We start from the raw sequence: 12660 nt of genomic DNA, 5'->3' as shown, positions 1-12660 counted from the left end.
TGACTTACTGGAGTTTATTGGAGTTGTTTGTGATGAGGTAAAAGGGGAGCGGGCAGTGGACCGAAGCACTGAGGCAAGGGAGGGGGGACTCAACATTTTAAAACGTTTATTTGTATTTGCCCCGTTTGCATTTTTATTGTTTTACTACTTAAACAATTATTTTAAGTATATATCATTATATTATTTACAATACACATATTTTAGGCTAATTATATTTTTAGGAGGGGACAACCCTCAGATAGGGGGGGTCCTGACCCCCCCGACCCCCCCGCGATTTCCGCCTATGGACACGGGGATATGTTCAAAGTATTTTTGAAGTAATCATTACGAGGTCAAATTACTAGAGTTACTGCTATAATTCATTTGCTTTTAAAATGTGTAGAAGTAAATAAAATAAAAAAAATAAAAAATAAAAAAAAGAGAATAATGCAAACATGCTGAAGTGCACAGTGCACAGTGCACAATGGCTTTGGTTTTCTTTTCCTGCACCTTTAAATCTGTACAAAAGTTTGAATCGAGCCTCGAGCGCCCTCTGTCGGGTGAATAAGTTTGCTAAGCCTTGTCTTCGTCTCTGGCGTTTCCAAACACTCCTTCTGGAAGTCTATCAGTACTGCACCTCTCCTGTGTCTTTTGCCAAATTTACACTGAAGTGGCATTTAGATGTCTTCTTTACACACTGTTTATTGTTGTTCAGAGGTGGCATAAAAGCATTTTTACAGCAATTACAACTATATTCTTGTTACCGGGGTTGAGGTGATTTGGACCTGACACCATTACTGTCTTGAATATTGAGAGTATACAATACTAGAGAATACGGAGCAGCTCATTTCAGGTCATGGAGCTCTCACCGAATGAGCTGGTGAACTGAATTAAACATAAGGGAGACAGATTGTAGATTGTTGAATGGCCCCCATGAGCAGGTTTATTGAGAGATGCACAAATCTAACCCACTTATAGGCCTACTGATTTTTAATCAATTCCTACTGTACTTAAAACATCATTCAACGATGCAGTAGTCCTTAGACCTTTACTATTTGAATAAGCAGATGAAGTCAAAACATTTTGAAGGTCCTTAATATCATTTTGAATCCATCTTACTAAAAATCTATGTATGTGAACAAAGACAAACATGCAGTTGCCTTGATATGGCCAAGCAAGCTCTGATAACGCTTTTGTTACATATTCAATGTGGTCACTTTAATTTGGCATTGGATGTTCACACAGCTAAGATTTCACATTTGCCAGCCATCATCATTACTTATTAAATATAGTGTCATTCAGCATTATGTTTTTCATATCTTTATGGATGTAACCTGAACCTTTATTTCTTATAAAGTCATCCTGAAATCAAGACTATTTTTATGGCCTATTTTTATGGCCCTTATGGCCTTTCCAATGGAAGAAATAAAGTCATTTACATTTAGCTCTTTTTATACATATACACAACATTGTTCTTCAAACAATGCCATTGTGTGGCTTTAAAGAGGTGAATATACAGTTTAAGTTCCCTGGGGAAAAAGTCTGTTAACTCAACTGCTGTGACCAGATTCAGTTAAAGAGCTGAACTCCTAACTAAATTTCTTCACCAATTACTAGATTTATGCACTGGATCAGAAAAGTTAAATAAAAAGCCAGATCAAAATCAAAGAGCTCACTAAAGGTGGCTTGCATATTAATCTGAAGCAACAATACACACAAATAAGTCTCAATCAAAAAAAAGATGCACGTTTAACATTGTTCCCATTTATTTTCAGACTTTGATACAAATTAAAGGCCTACAGGACTTAATCTGCAAATGAAAACAAAAGGCAACTCAGACAAAGATGGACTGAAGGATGTGGTGGTGTGGGCGGGGGAGTGGGTGGGTTTGTAGAACTTGGATAGGAATGTTGCGGTTAGAGGCGGGATTTAAGAAAGGGCACTGAGGGGGACTAGACTAGGGTTTGGGTGAAAGTTAGTGGTAGAGGCGTTTACAGCTGGCCACAGTTGGCGATGACAATTTTGGCACAGGTCTTTCCACTGCTAGAACCATAGCTCTCCACTTTACTGATGACGTCCAGGCCCTCCACAACCTGTCCAAAGACAACGTGCTTGCCGTCCAGCCTGGCGGAAAGAAACAGTGAGGGAAAAGGTCAGGACAGGACAAGACACTCCACAGCATGGATCCAGGAGTGATTTAATGCATGGTAATTCACAACTCTTTTGCTCACCATGAAGTATGAGCTGTGCAGATGAAGAACTGGGAACCGTTGGTGTTGGGGCCAGCATTGGCCATGGACAGGCAGCCAGCGCCAGTGTGTTTCAGGGTAAAGTTCTCATCCTCAAACTTGTTGCCATAAATGGACTTGCCACCAGTTCCATTGTGTTTCGTGAAGTCACCTGCCTGTATTCAAAGGTCTCAAGATTAGAACCGAACGTCAAAAACCAACTAAGATCACAGAACGCTTTTGGGACTAACCCAATCTTTCATACCTGGCACATAAACTGGGGAATGACACGATGGAAGGTGGATCCTTTGTAGCCAAAGCCAGGCTGACCTGTGCACAACTGCCTGAAGTTCTCTGCAAAATGACAGACAGGTGATGAGTACTTAAAAAAAAAAAAACACACGGTAAAAAGTAATAAATGTATATAAATACCTGCAGTTTTGGGGACGACATCAGCTCTCAGCTGTAAAAAAAAAAAAAAAAAAATTTTAAACATAAAAAGTTACATTTAAAATGACTGCAGCTGCAATAATGTGTTCAAGAGCGTGACTACGTCATGCAGTAAATGCAACAAACTAGAAACAAGCTCGTGTGGTCCATCTTCACGTGACTTGCACTGCAGCCCGACAAACACCTCCAATAAAACCGCACCAATGCGGAAGACAAAATTATCTAAAGTTTGTTCAATTTAAAGCATTAAAGGCAGAGCAGCACATTATACATCGTTTTGCTCGCACAAATTGTAGTTACAGTACATCTTAGAGTGCTCATAATAAATCCTACCCACGCGCGTCTGTGACAGTTTTACTAGACTAGAACTAAAATGGCCGCTCAGAAAACACTTATTAACGCAAGGAATGGAGTGTGAAACACTGCGTTCTTTAAATCCCCCTCATCCAATTTAACTTTAATTACCAGCGTTTTTTCTTTCATGCAGTTGTACTTTTGAGTTTAACTTAATATTAAAGGAGACTTGCGGCTAGTGTATCGAAATCTCCGTCCCCTCCCATCCCCCCCTCACAGACGGCGAACTTTCCAGAACATCTTTCCTGAGATTGCAGGATGCGAGTCCCGCGGACAGGGGATTTGATACTTTTAATAAATAACTCACACACACACACAACAAAAAAACAACAAAAAAAAACCTGTCGCAATTGTTTGAGTTTCCCTGGGGCGTAAACCTGAAGTTTGGACCATAGACTGTAAAAAATAGGTTTAGACTGAGCAAAATAAAGTCGCCTTCAGGAAATCCGGGTTAAACAAAAGAACAGCGGCCCATTCATTCAATGCGTTACATATTTCTGCAGTTTTTTCCCCCCAAAGCAAGCGCTGGAACCGCACAGTTTCTGCTCATTATGTTATACTCTTCGTATGAGAAATAGGTTATTCTGTCTGTAACCTTTGTCAAGAATATAAGCGTGCTGTAGCAGCTACCAGCAGCACCAAGTGGGGTTAAAGCGGCCTAGTGCGGCGCGTGCTTAGTTTTGCAGCTTCACTTGCAAAGCGATATAACAACAACATGAGTTTTATGCAAATAAATACCTCAAAGTGTCACTATGGAAGTGAACAATTTAAAGTCCGACTACTGATGGAGTCTAACATTAAAACCCTACCATGCTGGCAGATTCCCAACATCACTGCTGTAACGTTACGCTGCACAATGCCTCAAATTTTAACATGGCCTTAAAATAGAAATACAATCAGCAAGCAGTTTTGGCCAGGAGTGTAACATCGTTAGGTTAATGGTTCTACATTGGCTTGCCAGGTAATTACACAAACAGGTTAAGCATAACTGAATCATGAGATTTGTTTAGCAGAAATGAAAAACACTTAAACGGTAACGTTACAAGGATATTAAAGTTATGCAACACAGTAGGGTTTAGGTGCACATTTCATTCAGTAGCCTAGCGCATGCTGCTATCGATGAGATCCGCTCAAGAAAGGCGTTAGCACGACTTGCAGGAAAAATGTCAGGGAGTTATTTCTTGCAATACGGCTAAGGTGAAATTTTTGCGAGGAACTTTACCTCCATAACCATTCTTCCAACTGGGTTGCCGTTGGCGGTGATATCGAAGAAAACTCTAGGCCTTGCCATGGCTTTAGAATATTTTGCGCTTAGATGATGCTGGGCTGAAGCGCGCTAACCGTGGCTGCCTTGGAACGGAGGAAAGACCGCATGAAGGCCGCTAAGCTATATAATTACAGGAGAGGGACGTCACGAAGCTGCATCTGTCCAATCAGAGCGTGTCGATGCTTTGAAAGACACAAATAGGAACCAATGAAATATCTTTATTGAGAATTTACAATCGATATGCGCTTTTGGGCATTTGTGCATGCGGCATGAAGGCGTGTGTATTGCTGCTGTTAACATGAAATGCGACCAATTTTGGCTTGGTGATACTTTAACCCTTGTGTTATGTTGCGGGTCAGTTTGACCCGTTTAGATTTTCTAGTTGTTGGAAATACTGGTTAACCTATGTTTTTTTCTTGATATTTTGTGACCTTTTCTCATTTATCATCATGAACATGCATGCAAAGTTTCAACATGCTGGTGTTTTTTGACATATACAAACAAAATTACTATTACGTTCGTGATGTTCGCGGGTCAATTTGACCCGCATATTTTAACGCTCTAAGGCAACTGTACGGACCCAAAATAATAACATTTCTTGGTTATACTTTATTTTATTTTTTTACTACCTTATAAAGCTAAAAAATGAGGTTTTCCACACTTATTTCAATACAGAAAAATATTTTGTCAGACACAGATGGTAAAAATTACCTATCATTTATTTTTTCAAGCTACCTGAAATAATATTAAACCTTTTTTTTTCTTGATATTTTGTGACTTTTTAGCATTTATCGTCATGAACATGCATGCAAAGTTTCAACATGCTGGTGTTTTTTTTGTTGACATATACAAACAAAATTACTATTACGTTTGTGATGTTCGCAGGTCAATTTGACCATCATAGGCAGCTATTCAAAAGCAACTGTACAGACACAAAATAAAAACATTTATTTTATGTATGTCAGGGCATCAACTCCAGTTCTAAAGTGTAAGTGTATCTAAAAGCGCTCTAACCCAAACCAAACACACTTGAAAAAGCTAAATCATGGTGTTCAGAATTAATTGCAAATTTCAAATGAAAATCTTTGACAGACACAGATAGTAAAATAAGCTCTCATTTATATATTCAAGATATCTGAAATATCTTGAGACTTCGACATAGACAGCAGGAAAAATGAGCTCAGATTAATTGATTAATTGTTCAGTTATGATGTTCTAAGCAAAAAAAAAAAAAAAAAAAAAAAAAAAAAGTTAAAAAAATGTATATGCAAATATATATATAAATATAATGTATATTCAAATGTTGTCAAAACAAAACAGTTTTAAAAAATGGTTAAAAATATTTTAATTAAATCATATCTTCAGATATATATTTTTTGGAATATTTGGCAAATGTTGATATTAAAAGTTTACGGTTTGTACCCGAATCTTTGTTGTTTTTCATAGTGTGATTTTTGAGGAATTGTATTGAATCCAATTAGGGTCAATTTGACCCGAACCATAAGGGGAGTACACAGAATTCCAACATAACACAAGGGTTAAAACGTCAGCCCTGCAGTGTTTAGTTCCAACCCTGCTCCAACAAGCATATCTGTAGTTTTCAAATAACTGAATTAGTTAGATCAGGATGCATGCGTTTAGTTAGGTTTGGAGCTAAACTCTCTCTCTCGCTCTCTCTATATATATATTTGTCATTGTTTTTAATTAATATATAAAAACAATACATCTTGTTGTTTGGTGAAACCATGGATCTAGAGCAGCCTTCTTCAGGCTTTTTGACTAAATTCAACACAATATTAAAAGGCTGAGGCCCCCTAGTGGGTCATTGCCCCTGGTTGAGAACCACTGATCTAGATTATATTAGCATAGGTTGTGTCATCCTCATACAAATTTCATGCCATTGGTCATAACACACAATTCAGTTTTTCATAACTATGATTAAATGATCAACTTCAGATATTTGAGAAGATTATGAGTTTATTGTATGAAGCTAAACCGTTACAAGAACAACCTGATTCCTCAAAAACAAAATAAATAAAATAATTTGCTTTCTCTTCAAAAAACCCTAAAAGATGTCATTGGTTTTTATTTAAAAGAATGACCACAAATGTGTAATTCTGTCTTGCTTTGCTGGGTTGTATGGCACAAGTTATCAGATGGCTAGGATGGTTATGAAGGGATTTTTATCTGCACCAGGCTGCATCAATGATTAGCCAAGTGTGCAGAGTATACAATGCAATCTATAGATGACACTGGATGAGAACAGAGGCGCATACTGTACATGTAAAGGTGCCGCAAAGAATTGTCCACAGTCCTGATTTTGACATCGAGCCTTTCCTACCCTGAATACAAAGTCATTTTTACATAAATACAATCATACAACTGCAACATCCACTTTTAGAGAACCAACTGTTTTTTCTTCTTACCAGAAAACAGTGCAAAAGTCTAAATAAAGTGTCCTTTTTTCCACTTACTTTACAATCTTTACCACTAATGAAACACGGCAAATGTATGTGCCAAAATTCTCCCTTATTCTAACAAAATAATAAAAAGAAAACACAAACATACAAATTAAAGCCATAGAGCAGTTGAGAGTTGGGATGAGAGAAGCATACAGAAATCATGACAACCCTACATGAAAGCTTAGGAAAAAGTGAGTTTGGAGACAAAAGATGCCGATTAGTATAAGTTCTTAATAGGATTGGAACAGTGCTTTGGTTGAAAATACATTAGGTCCATTAAAATTTGTGCTGTTTATGTATTTGCTCAAGCAAGAGAATTTGTGTTTTCTGTGGTTTATTATATTTTGGTGTTGTTGAACTGGGGCAACAATGGTGACAAAGACTTAAAATGAACATGAACTGAAAATTTCAGATACCTGATACTTAACACAGGAGAAACTGTATTACTATTAGTCATGGGATAATTAAAATGGTTTTGTGTAGTGTATTTGGTTGCCGGGATGAATGGGGTTATTTGTGAGTTTTTGTATTCTTTGTTGATTGAAGGACAGATTTAGATGTGGTCTTTGAAGGCGTCCAGGTTAAAGGCAGTGTCGAGGAAACGCTTCAGCTCCAGAAGATGGGTGTTCTTGTTGCCAGTGGCTGGGGCAGCGGCAGGCTCACGACCAGCATACCTGTGCACAGAAAGACACAGTGAGGATTTGTGAGAATATAGAGCAACTGGAGTGTCACAGCTCCATATGAGAAGACGAGAGTTTACCAGACAGGCTTGGCACGTTCGATGGTAGTGCGCATGCGGGGCTTGACGTAGTCATAGTATCCCTGGTTCTTATGCTCCTCTTGACACCAGACCAGGTCAGCATTGGGATATTTCTCAGTCTCAGCCTTCACCAGGTCAAACGGGAAAGGAGAGAGCTGGGGAGGAGCAAAAGCGTGAATCAGACCACCGTTTTACTATAAATATAGGCTTTTACTGAAAGAACGCAGGCAAGCAAGCATTGTTGATTGTCTACTGAAGATGATGGTACCTGCTCAATGCGAGTGATAGCCACAGAGTTCTCCATGTTGCGTAATTTCCGTTCACGTGTGAGCTCGTAATAGATTTTCCCTGTACAGAAGACAACGCGCTTCACCTCTGAGGGGTTTTGAGCTGGGAGTCCATCATCTGGGATCACACGCTGGAAATGAGTGCCTGAAGAGACATGCATATTGACCTTTATTAGCATGATAACAGGAGAGATTCACATCCATTACAGACACTCCAACAACCTTTATTGCCTCTTCTGAACCCTCTGTATCACTGTTATATCTGAGATGCTCTATTTTCTCCGCTATGGCTTGCCATAGATCAAATTCACTGTTTCTGTTTTAGATGTAATGTGTGTACATCAGAGATGGGGGACTCGAGTCACATGACTTGACTCGAGTCGCAAATTTAAGGACTGAGACTTGCTTGACTAAATTAAGAAAATGACTCGACTTGACTTTGACTTGAGATCCAATGACTCGAGACTTGACTTGACTTGAACTGTATGACTCAAGAATGACTTGATATACATTTTTATATAAATCATCACAACATCAATTGATGAACACAATGAAAGCAACGGAACCATTGACGCCAGTCATCAGATTCTGCGCGATTGCGTGGCGCTGCACAAGCCCAGAAAAACATACATCGCCGTGAGCGCTCTAAATACAAAAACATCTCCCAGCATCGTTTATTTTGGATATAAACACTAGAAATTGACCATATTCATACAAGAAGATCTGCTGTACGCATAATAACAGGCAAGGGATATCGGACGACCATCACAACCTCGAACAGTCGAACTTCATTCACCACGTCTAAAAGTAAGCTATGGCTTGTTTAACCTTTTTGTTATAGTTAATTTGACTATCTTTAAATCTAGAGAGAATATTGGTCAAAACAGCATGCTTCTTTATACACAATTATGTTTTCAAATGTAGCTTAATGTTGTCAATATTCAAATGATAATTAATGATGGCATATGTTTTGTATAACATTTGCCACATTTCTTTCCAATCATGCTTTATAGCCAAATATGTCGTTCTTTCCAATGACAAAAAAACATAGAAAACTGTTAATGTTTTGTCGTGTTTTATGTTTCTCTTATAGCAGGGTTAGATGTTATCAGGGGGTTGGGGGCAAAATGCCAGCAGAATTAATATGCACCCAAAATTCAAAATGTGGTGGAAAAATTGCCCTAGTATGAGTTATTTTTATAATTAGCCTATAACATATGATATTAAAAAATATTTCCAGAATATTGGCACGATTGCAAATGTGATAATGATTTTATAAAACAGTTCAGTAAACAAAGATCCGCTTAATAATATAGAATTCATAGACAATTGGAAAAGTTTTTGGGGCAAACCTGACCTGTTGAAAAGAGATGGTATTCATCCCTCCTGGGATGGTGCTGCTCTTCTCTCTAGTAATATGGCTCATAGTCTTAGAGCTCAAACATGACCTTCTCAGGTCAGGAAGCAGACAGACTGGCTTAACCGACTGTCTGCTAGCGGCCTCGCGTCACCAAGGTCAGATAAATCCCATCACATAGAGCCTCTTTCACCTAGCTATCATCATATAGAGACTGTGTCTGTTCCCCGAATTTGGAAATCCCAAAAACGTTTAAACCCAACTAAGGTTAAAAATGTAATTGATGTTCAACAAATAAAAAACAGCTATAATACAGATGAGCAAATGCTAAAGCTTGGGTTGCTGAATATTCGATCGCTTACTTCAAAAGCACTCGTTGTTAACGATATGATTTCAGATAATAACCTAGATGTGCTGTGTTTGACAGAAACCTGGCTAAAACCAAACGATTACATTACTTTAAATGAGTCCACCCCGCAAGATTACTGTTATAAACATGAGCCTCGTCTGAAACGCAAAGGGGGTGGTGTTGCTGTAATTTATAGTAATAGTTTCAAAACCACTAAGAAATCAAGTTTTAAATATAATTCTTTTGAAGCACTGGTGCTTAATGTAAAAATGTATAGTGTAAACGATAAATCACGTTTGAGATTTGTGCTGGCTACTGTATACAGGCCACCAGGGCACCATACAGACTTTATCAAAGAATTTGCGGACTTTCTATCAGAATTAATATTGACTGCAGATAAAGTACTAATTGTTGGTGATTTTAATATACACATCGATAATGAAAAAGATGCATTGGGATTGGCATTTAAAGACATTGTAAATTCAATTGGAGTTAGACAACACGTGTCAGGACCTACTCATCGTCGTAATCATACTCTAGATCTAATATTATCACACGGAATAGATGTTGATGCCGTTGAAATTCTGCAGCAGAGCGATGACATCTCAGATCATTACCTAGTCTCGTGTAATTTCCATTTAGCCAAGGCTGCAAAGCCGACTCCGTGTTACAAATATGTGAGACCTATCACTTCTGCTATTAAAGATTGCTTTATTAATAATCTTCCTAATCAGTTTCATCATCTCAGCATCTCAGATAGCTTAGAAGAACTAGATATTACAACAGAAACGTTTAACTCTCTCTTTTCCAGCACTTTAGACACAGTTGCTCCGTTGCGCTTAAAGAAGATTAAAGAAAATAGTCCAACGCCGTGGTACAACGAGCACACTCGGGCCCTTAAGAGAGCAGCCAGAAAAATGGAGCGCAACTGGAAGAAAACAAAACTAGAGGTATTTCGCATTTCATGGAAAGAGAGCTCAATTACTTACAGAGAGGCTTTAAAAGCTGCTAGATCTGCTTATTTTTCCAACCCTATTAGAAGAAAATAAACATAATCCTAGGTATTTATTTGAAACGGTGGCTAAACTAACGAAAAATAAAGCTTCAAGCACCGAAGTTTCCAAGCAACACAGCAGTAATGACTTTATGAACTTCTTCACTTATAAGATTGATAATATCAGGGACAAAATTATAACTATGCAACCGTCTACTACAGTATCACATCAGGCAGTGCATTGTAGTCTCCCTGAGGAAAAATTTGATTCATTAGTTGCTATAGGAGAGGAAGAATTTACTAAACTCATTAAATCATCTAAATCTACAACATGTATGTTAGACCCTATACCGACTAAGCTACTGAAAGAAATACTTCCAGAGGTCATAGATCCTCTTCTTAATATCATTAATTCGTCTTTGTCTCTAGGATACGTACCAAAAAACTTTAAGCTGGCTATGATTAAACCGCTTGTTAAAAAAACGCAACTTGATCCTTCAGAATTAGTCAATTACAGGCCGATCTCGAATCTACCTTTTCTGTCAAAGATATTAGAAAAGGCAGTATCCTCACAACTGTGTTCCTTTCTTGAAAGAAATGATATCTGCGAGGATTTCCAGTCAGGATTTAGACCGTACCATAGTACCGAAACAGCTCTCGTTAGAGTCACAAATGATTTGCTCTTATCATCCGATCGTGGTTGTATCTCGCTATTAGTGTTACTCGATCTTAGTGCTGCATTTGACACCATCGACCACAACGTTCTTTTAAATAGATTAGAACATTATGTTGGCATTACGGGAAATGCACTAGCATGGTTTAAATCATACTTATCTGACCGTTATCAATTTGTAGCAGTAAATGATGAGATGTCTCATCGATCACAAGTTCAGTATGGCGTACCACAAGGCTCAGTACTAGGACCGCTGCTGTTCACTCTGTACATGCTACCATTAGGAGATATCATTAGGAAACATGGCATTAGCTTTCACTGTTATGCCGATGATACTCAGCTCAAAATTTCTTCATGGGGGTGGTGTGGCGCAATGGATAAGACACATGCCTTTGGTGTGAGAGACCCGGGTTCGAATCCACTGTGAGCCACCAATGTGTCCCTGAGCAAGACACTTAACCCCTAGTTGCTCCAGAGGCGTGCGACCTCTGACATATATAGCAATTGTAAGTCGCTTTGGATAAAAGCGTCAGCTAAATGAATAAATGTAAATGTAAATGTAAAACCTAACGAAACTTATCAATTCACAAAATTAACGGAATGCATAGCGGATATAAAAAATTGGATGACTTGTAATTTCCTACTTCTAAATTCTGAAAAAACAGAGTTTCTAATTATTGGACAAAAAACTTCCTCACGTAATAATCTAGAATACTGTCTAACACTTGATGGCTGCTCTGTTAAGTCTTCGTCGTCGGTTAGGAACCTGGGTGTGCTCTTTGATACCAATCTTTCATTTGAAAGTCACGTGTCTAGTATCTGTAAAACTGCATTTTTCCATCTTAAAAATATATCTAAATTACGCCATATGCTCTCATTGACAAATGCGGAACAATTGGCTCATGCGTTCATGACCTCAAGGCTAGATTATTGTAATGCTCTACTGGGTGGTTGCCCTGCACGCTTAATAAACAAACTACAGCTGGTTCAAAACGCAGCAGCTCGAGTTCTTACCAGAACCAGGAAGTATGACCATATTAGCCCAGTTCTGTCAAAACTGCATTGGCTCCCTATTAAACATCGCATCAATTTTAAAATATTGCTGATTACTTACAAAGCACTGAATGGTTTAGCTCCGCAGTACTTGAGCGAGCTCTTAACGCATTATAGTCCGTCACGTCTATTACGATCTCAAAATTCCGGCCAGTTGATAATACCTAGAATATCAAAATCGACTGCTGGCGGTAGATCCTTTTCCTATTTAGCACCAAAACTCTGGAACAGTCTTCCTACCATTGTCCGGGAAGCAGACACACTCTGTCAGTTCAAAGCCAGATTAAAGACACATCTCTTTGACCTAGCTTTCACATAATACATTATAGACTTCTATAATTTAATGTTAGGCTGCATATAGTAGGTCAGCCGGAACCGGGAACACTTCCCAAAAATCCTGATGTACTCGTTACATCATGAGAAGAATGGCATCTACGCTAATTTTAG

General features: G+C 38.3%; 3 protein-coding genes across 8 annotated transcripts in view; all 3 read right to left on the bottom strand.

Moving 5' to 3' along the window:
- Nucleotides 1-70, bottom strand: part of slc18a1 (solute carrier family 18 member A1) — a 39255-nt gene extending 39185 nt beyond the window's left edge. For both annotated transcript variants that reach the window (XM_079896833.1, XM_079896834.1), the window contains exon 1: nt 9-70. The gene's annotated coding sequence lies outside the window, so the exon portion shown is untranslated. The remainder of the gene's footprint in view (nt 1-8) is intronic.
- Nucleotides 71-1723: 1653 nt separating this feature from the next.
- ppiaa (peptidylprolyl isomerase Aa (cyclophilin A)) lies at nt 1724-4585 on the bottom strand. Its single transcript, XM_079897070.1, has 5 exons — nt 4234-4585; nt 2640-2670; nt 2473-2561; nt 2211-2383; nt 1724-2103 (listed from the first exon to the last, which is right to left on the bottom strand). Exons 1-5 carry the CDS (start codon nt 4300-4302, stop codon nt 1971-1973), a joined length of 495 nt encoding a protein of 164 aa, XP_079753196.1. The 5' UTR covers nt 4303-4585; the 3' UTR covers nt 1724-1970.
- A 1652-nt stretch (nt 4586-6237) lies between these two features.
- Nucleotides 6238-12660, bottom strand: part of ogdha (oxoglutarate dehydrogenase a) — a 52367-nt gene continuing 45944 nt past the window's right edge. For all 5 annotated transcript variants that reach the window (XM_079896969.1, XM_079896971.1, XM_079896970.1 and 2 more), the window contains 3 exons: nt 7769-7932; nt 7501-7655; nt 6238-7414 (listed from right to left, as the gene is read on the bottom strand). In XM_079896969.1, the coding sequence (XP_079753095.1) occupies nt 7294-7414; nt 7501-7655; nt 7769-7932 (440 nt within the window). In that variant the 3' untranslated portion in view covers nt 6238-7293. The remainder of the gene's footprint in view (nt 7415-7500; nt 7656-7768; nt 7933-12660) is intronic.

This window comes from Squalius cephalus (genome assembly GCF_949319135.1).
Source record: "Squalius cephalus genome assembly, chromosome: 16".
Lineage (NCBI taxonomy): Eukaryota > Metazoa > Chordata > Actinopteri > Cypriniformes > Leuciscidae > Squalius > Squalius cephalus.
This window is presented reverse-complemented; position numbering and strand designations above follow the sequence as displayed.